This window comes from Magallana gigas, chromosome 2 (genome assembly GCF_963853765.1).
Source record: "Magallana gigas chromosome 2, xbMagGiga1.1, whole genome shotgun sequence".
NCBI lineage: Eukaryota > Metazoa > Mollusca > Bivalvia > Ostreida > Ostreidae > Magallana > Magallana gigas.
Genome location: NC_088854.1, coordinates 21,267,003 through 21,279,763, shown reverse-complemented (window position 1 = coordinate 21,279,763; position 12,761 = coordinate 21,267,003). Strand labels below are relative to the sequence as shown.

Genomic DNA, 12,761 nt, shown 5'->3' with positions numbered 1-12,761 from the left:
ATTTAATGGTAGGTACAATAACTCTTAAGGATTAAATGTACTCATTATTTGCCTATAATAAATCAACATACTCTTTCATCAAATATTACAACTTAAATTTTTTAACCCCTCCCCCATTTTCCCACATTATAATTTCATTTTACTACAAGTATTAGAACCCTCAGCATCTATACAACTTGAATATATTACTTTAAAAAAAATATACACATACATTATTTAGTAAAATACACATAAAACAATTTTCTTTTACAAATAACTATATGGTAAAAAGAAGATAAACTATAGGCTTATACATGTAGTACATTACTTCCTTGCTCATCATAACTATCGAGTATGCTATCAGTTGTTGGCTACTTATATTCAAAGGTACAGAGTAAGATATTTTCTAATTTCATATTTTTTGCTCTTACTTTTTACCAAAAAGAAGTTCAGATTGTCCTATTCCAGTTACTTTCCAAGAAAAGTTGGATGCTCAAATATCAATAGCAGGTAAGGGACAACAAGACTATTGAAGGAACCTTGATAGATTATATACTGTATCCTAGTATTGTACTATATAGTATAAACAATTCTTTCTCATTCACATATAAAATGAAAGCCCATGCAATAGTAACAACGTTAACATTCTATCACCTTTGAAAAAGAAATAGAAACCCCAATTGTTTATATGTGTTAACAAGCCTCACCTCTGGGGCCATCCAATAGGGAGTCCCCACTGATGTGTTCTTTCTGGCTAGGGTACTGGCAAGGTGTCCTGACACTCCTACAACACACAGAAAAGAAGAATCTAGTTTCTAGAAAATAGCGCAAAGGTATAAGCTCCAAATTTAAAAGCATATTAGCCAAGTTAATCAGGGAAAAGTTCCAATAATCTCTCTTTCTCTCATACTTTTTTTTTTTTTTACAAAATGAGAATCCAGATGCTTAATTGCATCATTTTCCAACACCAAAGTAAATTAAACACTATGCCTTGCTGCAATTTTCAATAACATATGTTCATGATGTGTGGGAGTGTGAACTTGTCTCGTATGTTAATAAAACTTTTTTATTTCACACATATTGAGTAATATAAACGAACCTGGATACATTATGATATATATCCTTCAGTTCTTAATTAATACACCAAGTGAAAGTCAATGGACATAGCATTCTAATGTTTTTCAAAGAGAAATATTAGCCATATCCTATGGAAAATAATGACCATGCTTCCAGAGTTCAAATGTAGCTTAATTTAAACTTTCAAAATAACATAAGTCTATCTATCTTAAAAAGAAATAAAACAATCATAATAAAACAAAGTAACAAGAGGCCCATGGGCCACATCGCTCACCTGAGGAACAATAGGTATGGTAAAATCAGCTTAATGGAGTCATAATACAAACTATCTGGACAATGTACAATAATACATGTAGATCCTGTATAAATAAAATCCATTTTCCCCTGGATATTCTTATGTTTATAATCATTAGTCCCTTTTCTAACAGGATGATTTTATAGTCATATCATATGTTGAGTATTGCAGTTCTCAAAAAGATCCTTAACAATAGTTTATATATGGGATATAAACGTACATCAACCTCTGAACCTTCTCGTGAGGCCAAAGAATTGTCCTGGGGCCAAAGTCTTAACAATTATAAAGAATCATCTGGCTGATTAGTTTCTGAGAAGATTTTTAAAGATTTACCCTATATATTCCTTTGCTAAACTTTGACCCCCATTGTGGCCCCACCCTACCCCTGGGGATCATGATTTTCACAACTTTGAATCTACACTACCTGAGGATGCTTTCACACAAGTTTCAGCTTTCCTGACTGATTAGTTTCTGAGAGGAAGATTTTTAAAGATTAACTCTGTTTATTCCTATGTAAAACATCGACCTCCCATTGTGGCCCAAACCTACCCCCAGGGTTATGATTTTCACAAATTTGAATTTACACTACCTGAAGATGCTTCCACACAAGTTTCAGCTTTCATGGCCGATTAGTTTCTGAGAAGAAGAGTTTTAAAGATTTACTCTATATATTCCTATGTTAAACTTCAATCTCCCATTGTGGCCCCACCCTACCCCCGGGGGTCATGATTTTTTACAAATTTGAATCTACATTACCTGATGATGCTTTCACACAAGTTTTAGCTTTCCTGGCTGATTAGTTTCTGAGAAGAAGATTTTTGAAGATTTACTCTATATATTCATTTGTTAAACTTCGACCCCCCATTGTGGCCCCACCCTCAGGTGAGCTAAAAAGGTTAAGTTTACAATACGTTGGTTTCTGGAAGAACAGACTTTGAAAATTTTCTTAATAAATATTGACAAATTTTTTACTTTTTTAATCTTTAGTTTTTAAGATATGTGTACAAACATAGAATTGTTAGCAAATCTTTGTATCTTGCTTATAATTCGAAGCTTAACACTCAAATATGGTTAGTAAATAGAAACTGTAAACAATTAAACACAAGAAACATGCACTACATGTATAACAAATAAAGAACACAATTTATTTTTTTCGAAATTATTCATATATATATTACATGTATATACCTACATATTTCCGTCAGCGATATCAAACTCTATTTAAACTGAATAAACTCGAGAAAATGCCGAGCATCTCAACAAAACCTATTGCATTAATCTGCCATTACGCAAAAGATAATGCCGAATTACCGATAGAATGAATTGTATTTCACTTTCAGTAGGCACCTACCCCTACATCAGATTTTGCTTAATTTGCGCAGGTAAACAGTTAACTGTTTGATTTAACGAATTCTCTGTTTGATTTAATACGTAAAAATCACGAAATACAGACGATAGTTTCCAGGTAACAAAGCATAAATAATGAAAACGAAACGAAAATTAGAACAAGCTAGCACCAACGTCATGTGTGAAAACTGTCAACGCATTGAAATATCTAGCCTCAATTTATTTCACAAAATCGGCACCAATATATTTTGCATGTTTCAAAATTTCCCTTCATACGCGAACTGTTGCACAACAAGCAAATTCATCATAGTCAGATCGAACCTTTTTCGTATAATGTCATGGCTGCTTTAAACAAAGAACCTCGTTTTAGAAGTATGGAATACGAGTCTTGGTAAAATGGGTATGCAAACCCGGGCCGTGGCAAAATAAAAGCCGGGGCAGATCGGCAATCGTCAATTCCAAATACGCATTATTTTGCAGCAATATTTACAGCGAATACAAATATACTAGTCCATCAAATATCCTGAAATTTTAATGAGATTGGCAGATTAATAACTGCTAATATTTTGTTTTACCCAGGCCAAGTCTTGTCTACCCATTTTATTGTATGCCGAACCCGAACCTATTAAACTGATTGAAACACGCCTTTCCTTTATTATTATTTTCGTAATAACTCAGATTTGAAACAGAATTACCACTTAATTTTTGCAATTTATATTTTCCTTCCCATAAGGATAATTTATGCTGAACTACGTTGAATTTGCCTCGGTAGTTCTTGAGAAGAAGATTTTTAAAAATGCACCCCCCTTTTTCTACGATTTCAAGGTTTTCTCCGCTTTGAATACAGATCGGACTTTTATTTCTGCAATTTATATTCGCCCTCCCATAAGGATGCTTTGTGCCAAATTTGGTTGAAATTGGATAAGTGGTTTTAGAGAAGAAGTTTAAAATGTAAAAAGTTTACAGACGGACAGACGGACAGACGGACAGACGGACGGACGGACAGACGGACAGACGGACGACGGACAAAAGGTGATCAGAAAAGCTCACTTGAGCTTTCAGCTCAGGTGAGCTAAAAAAAAGAGGAGAGAGGAAAACATGCCACAACATTCCTGATTGATTAGCTATATAGCGTTGACAGCTAGATCATTCCTAATTAATTCTATGTACATAAATACTGTAGACAATCGATAAGCAAGGCACAGGGTCCTTATAACATTTTTTTTTTTTGTAATAAAAAAAACCCAGCACTTTCTGCAGCCCAGTAGATAGATTAAATCAGCTCTGTCCCAAAAAAAAAGAATCGATAGTTTCATCATCATTGCAACATTGAATGGACAGTATTTTAGTTCTTTATACACTTACTATATAAGCTAAGTATTATTCTAAGTACTCTACAAGATACTTTTATCCACAAATAGCTAATAAGGCCTAAAAAAAAAAGTTGTGTGTTTAGGGTAACCCGACCTAACCTACAAAAATGCCTCGATCCTACCATTTTTAGATGTGTGTTTTTATCCGATTGTGAATTTTATATTATTTCTATCAGAAAAACGGTTTTTAAATATGACGCAAACAAACATTCTTAGGATTCATGCAGAAAATAATATGATAAAATTTAAAAAAAATCCCTACCTACCTAACCTACTTTTTTCATCGGTGTTACCCTAAACACACAATTTTTTTTAATAGGCCTAAGGAATTAATCTTGGACAAATCATTTTCAATTTAAAAAAGTCATTTTAATTTCCAAAAAAAGATTGCGTTGTGTGTGTGGGAGGGGGGTTATATATATAGTGCTGCTTTACAGTATGTTCAAATAACAACAAGTAAATCCACTAAAACAAAACAATATCTCTTTTCTCCCACACCTTTCCCCATTATCGAAGGTACATACATGTATTTACTGAATACAAAAGGTTTTATTAACTGTTTATACACATATCTTTGACCAATCCCAATACTATTGTTTAAGATTTCATGCTGTTTTGAATTTCCTCTTTAAAGGCTGTGTTAACAATTAAGAGATAAATTTCTTTTGTTTTAACATCATTTTAAACTGACAATAAAACTGGGCTAAAACGTTCTCTGTATATTGGTACTGCACTTACATTACAGTTAAATACTTACCAAAATCAATCAGTTTGATCTGGCCCTGATCATTGATGAGGATATTGTGACCTTTGACATCTCGATGGATCACATGGTTTTTGTGTAAGTGTTGGAGAGCCTTGAGGGTCTCTCGGATAATGTGGGCAATGAGATCCTCCTCCAGAGCCTCGCCCCTCCCAATCAGCTCCCTCACTAAGTGGGTCACAGAGCCACGGCCACAGAGCTGTTGATAAAACATTGGGCAAACTGAAATTCACGATTTCTAAGATTTCTACAATTCAAGATTTTGATGGTAGGTTGATCACAATAAAGTCATTAAGACATCTTTATCCATTCAAGAAAACTGTGGTTCTGAATTAATTTCCAGACAGAATACATGTTTGGGAATGATTGATATTCACTGTAACAGCACATTCAAATGAAAATGCCTGCATGCACTTCTGATTTTTCTGCATCAACACACATGGTAATTACTGGAAAAATGTTCACAAATATTTGCTCTAAACAAAGCAATATATCCCACCCTAGCTTTTTTTCAAAAGGCATGAATTTATGAATCACGTTCATATAGATATATTTTATGATTTTTATGCATAATCAGTCAAAAAATGATCAATCAATATAACCAGTACATAAAACTCATTATTCAAAAGTTCCAACATTAATTCTTTGGTAGATTTTCATTCCACATGCACTCAATAAATCTTGAAACCACTAACTTTAACCTATATACATGTATTACTGCTCAGTACTGTACAGAATTTGATTTATAGGTAGAATATAATAAACCTTTTATCAATAAGAAGTAATATTAAAAAGTTTGCAAAATTCTTAAGGATGATCATGTAAATTTATCAATAATTTCACAAAAATTTACAAAGTAATGTTGTTTTTTTAATGTTATAAATCAAGAAAATACATCTTCCAGCTATACTATTCGAAAATATTGATACTTCATTCTAAATTTCAATCTTAATTAACAAGTAAATGATACAATTAGAGCAAAGGGAGACATTTTTCATATGCAAAGTTTCTGTAATGGGGTATTTATAATAATGCATTTAGATCATGCTTCGTTCCTGTTTCATACAAGCATAGGTACAGCCACTCTCATATTGCATGCAGAACCATGTTGATGTAACAAATTTTTACAAGGTGACAATACCAAGTATAAATCAATGTAGTCATATAAACTATGGTAAGCCTAATTTAGTTATAATCAAAATGATAATTATTAAAGTGTGTATAGATCTCTGTGGTACGTAGTGTATACTTTGCCACTTTAAAGAGGTTTACAGATAGATCATGTTTGTTTGGATGGATACTTTAGTGATTTTACATACCAATATTTGATGTACAGAAATTAGATTAGGTTAACAATGTATCTTTAAGACTTCGTTAAAGATATAATTAATCATTTCAGCAAAATGATCATTATATATACCCTAATATTGCTAATTTTTATCATTTTTTCAACAACTTGCAATTATTATATCAAATATTCATATTAATATCATTCAATTGTTTAAATGCACTTTTATGACTATATAATCCATAAAAAATCAAATATGATATATAGTTCAGTTGGTTTCAGTAAAAATAAATAATTCATAACAGTTCCTAGACATGAATAATTGATAACAATTAGTCAATATAATTTCTATCAGGTAAACAAATTAATCAGAACACACATTTAAATATTAATATGATTTTTTACACAAACAACAAATTGATGGTAATTTTCCCATCTGAAGACAAATTCCAACTGTCTCAATAACTGACCTCCATCGCTATCCAGACCTCGGCATCCATGCCTGTGGTAGGCGGTTTGAGGTAGATTCCATGGAATCGAGGCATATTGGGGTGGTTCCCGAGGTCATGGAGGACTCTGTACTCCTCCTCAATTTCCTCAATCTTTTCGTGTATTGAATCCAAGACTTTCATTGCCACCACCTCACCTAGCATATATAGAATATCATTTGTAGGACAAACTATAACTTTATACATCAAACTTACATGTAAAATAACTATTACAATTTACAAATGCCAGCAATTTAATACAGTACTTTAGAAATCTTAATTGTTATATTGAACTTGGTTGGTTTAAGATTATTTAACAATATATTCAATGATTTGAAAAATAAAGAAGATAATACAAAAAGAAACACTGACCAGACTTACATCTCACTTCTATAAATACATTTATATTTACAGTACACTGTATTCAAGATATAAATTAAAGTTCAAAATACTAAACTTTGAATATTTACTTTTTTTTGTTTAAATATGTAGTAAGATTTATTTTCAGTACACTCATTTTAGATATAACCTTTTAAAAAGAGTTAATTTGTTTTCCTTACAAATATGAACACCAAATGTACCGATCTACAGTCTGAGTTAAGTGATGAAAAAGATATAAGCTTTCTACTTAGATGTGTCTCACCTGACTCCTTATGGATGGCCTTGTGGATTTCCCCGTATGTCCCCTCCCCTACCAGACTCTGTACCTCCCATGTTGATGAGGGGTCAGGGAGATCCGAGAATTTGATCACTTTGCTGTACTGGTCAAGGATGGCCAACATTGCCCCACACTCTGCTACACCTCAGCTAGATCTGGAAAAGTATGCAGCTATAGCTGAGTCATGGTTCTCTTGATAACGCTATCATGATTATTGGCCATGCAGTCTTGATATTGTGTTCTCTTGTTCTACATCAATTTGACAGATCAGAATACAATAATTTGTAACTATTTTGGATTAATTTTTATTGTAGAGAGACTGCATGATCATCAATTAACAAAGAGATGATTGAAACAAACAGTTTTGTAATATATAATCTTATATTGATATAAATTCAGATTTATGCATCTGAAATTGGTGAATGGCAAACTGATATTAATTGAGGTATCAAAAGGGAGATAACTTTAAATGCTTTTGGAAAGTAAAATCTGCTTCAATATTATCTACAAGTCATAACAAAAGAATCTAAGAGATCTTAAAACCTTCCTTGCAACCCCTGAGAATTCAATACTCCAATTACTCTACTGTACATGCATGATGCCAAAAGTCCACACATTTTAGTGCATGTTTATGGTTAGTTTTACAATCTAACCTTATTAATTAACAGCTACATGTATAGGGGTATAGCTCATCCAAATCCTTCCTATATATCTAAAATACATGATTTACCAAGTGAATGAATCACATTTCCTTTAAAAATATCAACGAAAAATGATCAAATTCAAACTGATGAATATGGCAAAGTCAGCAACCTTTCTTAATGTTTGTAAAAGTGGATCCCAAACCCTTGGTGGATTTAAAGATTCAAAACAGTTTAATATAAAAGGCACACAAAGACTTGTGTACACCCACAATGTAAACCTGATGACTCCTTCTACAGAGCTCTGTAAACACAGATCTACACAGATTTTGTAGAAGACAGCTTATAGCTGTAGAAAACAAAACCTAATTATCACCATTCTCCTGAGGTTCAAGATAAAAGTAACCAATTAACTGCCCCTGGGAGATGTTTCACTGAATGGAAGCCAGTACATTACATAAGACATCAATACAAAATGTTTGAGGGATACATGCAGCAAAACTAAAATGTAGATCAATTAAGCGTATAAAGATCAATGCAAAGCAAGAAGTCATATTTTGGTTAAAAAAAGAGGAATTGCATGCCCTCATTGATTCTTGATCTTTTTTTTATAAATAGCACTGTGTTAATTCAGTATGCCTTAATTTTTTCTGTTATTTAACATTCTATCTGTTAAAAATTAGAAGTTTCTGTTTCTCAATCTTTCAATGATCTGTCCAGTGTGCCGAAATAGAACAAATCGATATTCTTGTCGTCAAAAAACTTTATCAATTTCAAGGAAAAGTTAGATGAATCACATACACATGTATTTCAAAGAATTAAATCATTTCCTGTTTCAAAAGTTATACAAAAGATTTAGACTTAACATGTACTGCACCTCAATTTCTTACAAACCATTCTTGCACCCCAATTACAAAAAACCAATTGTGTAGAGCCTAAAAATAGCACATACAGTCAAACATACGGCTATACTCCTCACGAGTCCCACTGCAATCACATGACTATCACTTGAAACAAATATGGGAATGTGAATTTGAAACATAACTCCCGAAGTGTCATTTAATGCATTGGATATCCCAGGTACAGCATTTAAAGTTTACATGTCATTATTTACTACCCAGCCACAGACCAGGAAGTAGTTCTTACAGAATTGGAATGTATACCCTTATATATGTAATAATTTATCAACTTGTCAGTGGTACACACATTTTTTAAAAATTTAATAAATAATTCAATTACCGGTACTACTAACTCACAGACATATTGTTTACCTGTATTATGATAATATTTTACTGCAGATACAAGACTTTTATATATACATGTATAGTGTGTGTAATAACTTTGAGGCAATATATAATTTAAAAAAATCCTAAACTTTCAATACATAAAATACCTTAACTTCCATGTACCCATGAATACACCAGTAATAACAATCACATGTGTACATATACTCCACAAAAAAAATAAAAAACACTGATATAATGTAAAAAAAACCCTGACATATGAAATATATATTGACACCTTATTAGGAGAATTGACATATTGGGGAACACACCCAAAAAGTAAGTAGATTTGTACCTGCAGGTGATTTCAGAGAAACCCTTGTTTTATCTATAAGAACCAGGTGAGGGCTAGGCCTATATTGATTTTATTTGATCTATCTTGCAGTCATGCAGACTGTTTTATTACCATATGAAGAAGGTTCCCTGAGCATATCTTAGCAGTTATTGCATGCCAGCGCTACCAGCAAAAATAAGCTACTGAAATGGGTGACCACCAGATACTGTTACAGCATACCTATCTCAGAGAAGTACCATATACAACCAATTATTATATCACCACAATAAAACTTGCATAAGCGTATGTGAGGCAACCAGTAAACCACAATAAAACTTCTGGTCTATGATACGTATTGCAAAAGTCACTAAACTCAGCAAACTGTGGGTCCACTACAGCATGCATATTTTTGTTGTTATTTTGAGATAATGTGGTTACAAGAGACAGCTGGTGTACAGCGATGCATAAGGGCAGTCTCAATGCAATCTTTTATTATTTTTTTTCCAGAGAACAAAATTAAATATGCAGCATATAGTCAAATCCTTATATCTCAAACATAATGATTAATGGACATATATTTTAAATGAGATGTCTAAGGATTTTTAAAATCTAGGCGTTATAAGAGAGGGACATATTTAAATTTGAATGAGACATCAAAGGATTTTTAAAATATAGAGGGGAAAAATGCATTAAGAGACAGCCGTTGCCATCTATCTCATTTTGACTAAATGCATCCATGGTACTCCATTTATAAATGCTCGAGACAACGAATCTTCATCTACACACGTATACAATTCTGTTAGTACTGTAGAGTTACAGGTTTTTATGGTATTATATCATGTACTTAGTAGTGTATCAGCCCTTATACACGTGTTTTGGACTAGGTGGGATGGCAACCGGAAGCTAAGGCTGTATCGCCCTCGGGGCTGATATTTCTCTGTCTCAGCCCGTCGTCAAGGGGGTGTATTGCCCTCAAATTTGAAATCGATAATTCTCTTATATCTCTGCTTTAAATTAAGACTAGTTTGTGAAATAACTATAGAATAATAAATAATACAAAGCATCACCTTACAAGTTTGAATATTTTTATTCATTGCCAAAATTGAAAAATAATAATTCAAAACTAGCGCCAAAAGGTGATATGTTTCTAAGTAAGGGGAGGTAACCTACACAACGGTTGTGTATTTAGAACAATAGCACACTTTATTTGATTTCAATCAACATTTAAATTATGGAGGATATAGAGAAGGATGGAAAGAGACCAAATCGTTGAAAAACAAAGTTAAGATTGTAAAAATTAGGTGGTTAAAGTAATGGACGCGCTTATGAACGCTCTCAAACAACTTAATTGCTATAACAGTATAGACTTTTATGAATAGATTCTGACAGGAAACTTACAAAATCCCAGTGAAAAAAATTGACTCATTATGAAGTTGCGTAGGATGAAAGTTTCTCTCTCAATAATTTTGAATTCTATAAGGTACTAGTGCTTCATTTCAGATGTATTTCAAACAATGATGGTTTGTCAACAAAGTCCGACAACTCTTACAGTTCTTAATTAACACATTAAAAAGGAATATAAACGAACGAGTTTTGTAAATCCGAATAAAATAAATACTGTAGCTTCTTCATGATGAATTATATTCCTTATTTGGAATTTGAATTTGAATAAAAGTCCTTGATTTTAGAGTTTTTTCGGGCTTGAGCCAATACCAACCGCTCGGGCTTTTACAAGGGCCGAGATCAAAACAACAGTGTGATATTCTATAGATATATTCTTGTGCAAACCACTTTAACAGATCTTTAATGAGTAGAATTGTTTCTAGTTAAAACTTTAAAGTCATCATTCTTTGTTATATCTTGATAACAGGGAAATGTATGTATATTGCATAAAAAGCATTTAAAAAATAAGAATAAACATGATAAAATGAAATAAAGCAACTGCATATGCCAAGCAGTGAAAAAAAAACTTAGTAGCTTTTTATGATCATACATGTATGTCTTTTCTTTCAATGGATACCCTACTGTGGGAATAGGTGATGATACGGTAAAAAAATTAACAGCTGATTAATAAAATAATAATTGTAACAGGGATCAGTGCAGAAGGCCATCACAGTCCATGGAGGGAATGAACAGAGGTAATTTCATCCAATCATTACCAAAGGCCAAAGGGTCTTAACAAAGTAAACTATATGTACATGTAAAACCAACTCTATCTACCCATTTTAGAATTTTATCATTTTGAAAATGAACTTCTGACATTCTGTCAAAGCTCCCCCCCCCCCCAAATAAAATAAAATAAAATACACACCTATACATGCAGTTGATGAGAATTTCCAGCAATTGTGAAGAAAGTTAATAATTATGTAGAACTGATATATTGCTTTACTTTGAAGAAAAACTTCGAATGCGAACAAAAAAACCCTGACTGTTTCATTTCACAAGTTAAAAAACCCCCAAAACAAAACTAAACTCATCTGATTATACTTGTTTAAATGCTGTTTCTTAAGTTAATATTCTATAATCAATAGGCCAAATTAACTGTTGTTCACCTTACAAAATAACACTCAAGTTTTATTTGCCTGCAGACTTAAGAAACCATACTCAAGGGAGGGGTCCATATATCGAAACAACAGAGGACATTCGGATTCATCTCACACCTTTCGTTACTAACGTGTTCACTTTCGTCTGATTAAAAATTAAAATATGCTAACTTACCTGTATAAAAGTTAAGGTATATCCATGTTTCAAGCTATTTTGTTGTAAATTGACCGATTCATCACTTGTCGAAAAAAACAAACCCTGTTTTTATTTTTGGCTCGCGTGTATGTGTACCAAAATTCACCTGTCAAATTTGCAGCGCCACCTATTTTAATGGAGGCGGATCAAGGATTCTTCTCAGAAGAAGTGTAACGGGTAAATACAAATTGAAGTATAAATATTTAGTTTTAATGGTTCATTGGATAATTATACATGATGCAGTGGATAACAAAATAAAAGGTTTTGAGAGAGAGAGAGAGAGAGAGAGAGAGAGAGAGAGAGAGAGAGAGAGAGAGAGAGAGAGAGAGAGAGAGGTCATGCACCGTCCAAACCGAAATAAAGCATGTCAAACCAGAAAGCTTTCGAGAAAATGGATGGGTTTTTTTTCTCAAATCTATTATATAAATAACATCTTCATTTCAACAAATCCGCACTTATATACCTAGTTAAAAGAAAACACCTTAAATTTTAGCGATTCGTAGCAGTTTTGGCTTGAGTTGTCTTTCGTATCTCATATATTTTTTTATGTTCACGG

General features: G+C 32.6%; 1 protein-coding gene across 6 annotated transcripts in view; it reads right to left on the bottom strand.

The window, feature by feature from the left end:
• Nucleotides 1-12,344, bottom strand: part of LOC105323058 (myosin-IIIb) — a 40,599-nt gene extending 28,255 nt beyond the window's left edge. For 4 of the 6 annotated variants that reach the window (XM_066075556.1, XM_034446933.2, XM_066075559.1 and 1 more), the window contains exons 1-5: nt 12,185-12,344; nt 7,254-7,423; nt 6,593-6,768; nt 4,829-5,033; nt 687-763 (exon numbers count right to left, since the gene is read on the bottom strand). In XM_066075556.1, the coding sequence (XP_065931628.1) occupies nt 687-763; nt 4,829-5,033; nt 6,593-6,768; nt 7,254-7,392 (597 nt within the window). In that variant the 5' untranslated portion in view covers nt 7,393-7,423; nt 12,185-12,344. Of the gene's footprint in view, nt 1-686; nt 764-4,828; nt 5,034-6,592; nt 6,769-7,253; nt 7,424-8,861; nt 8,884-10,310; nt 10,332-12,184 lie in introns of those variants that run through there. The other 2 variants (XM_066075558.1, XM_066075557.1) reach the window with 2 other exon arrangements.
• Nucleotides 12,345-12,761: the final 417 nt, after the last annotated feature.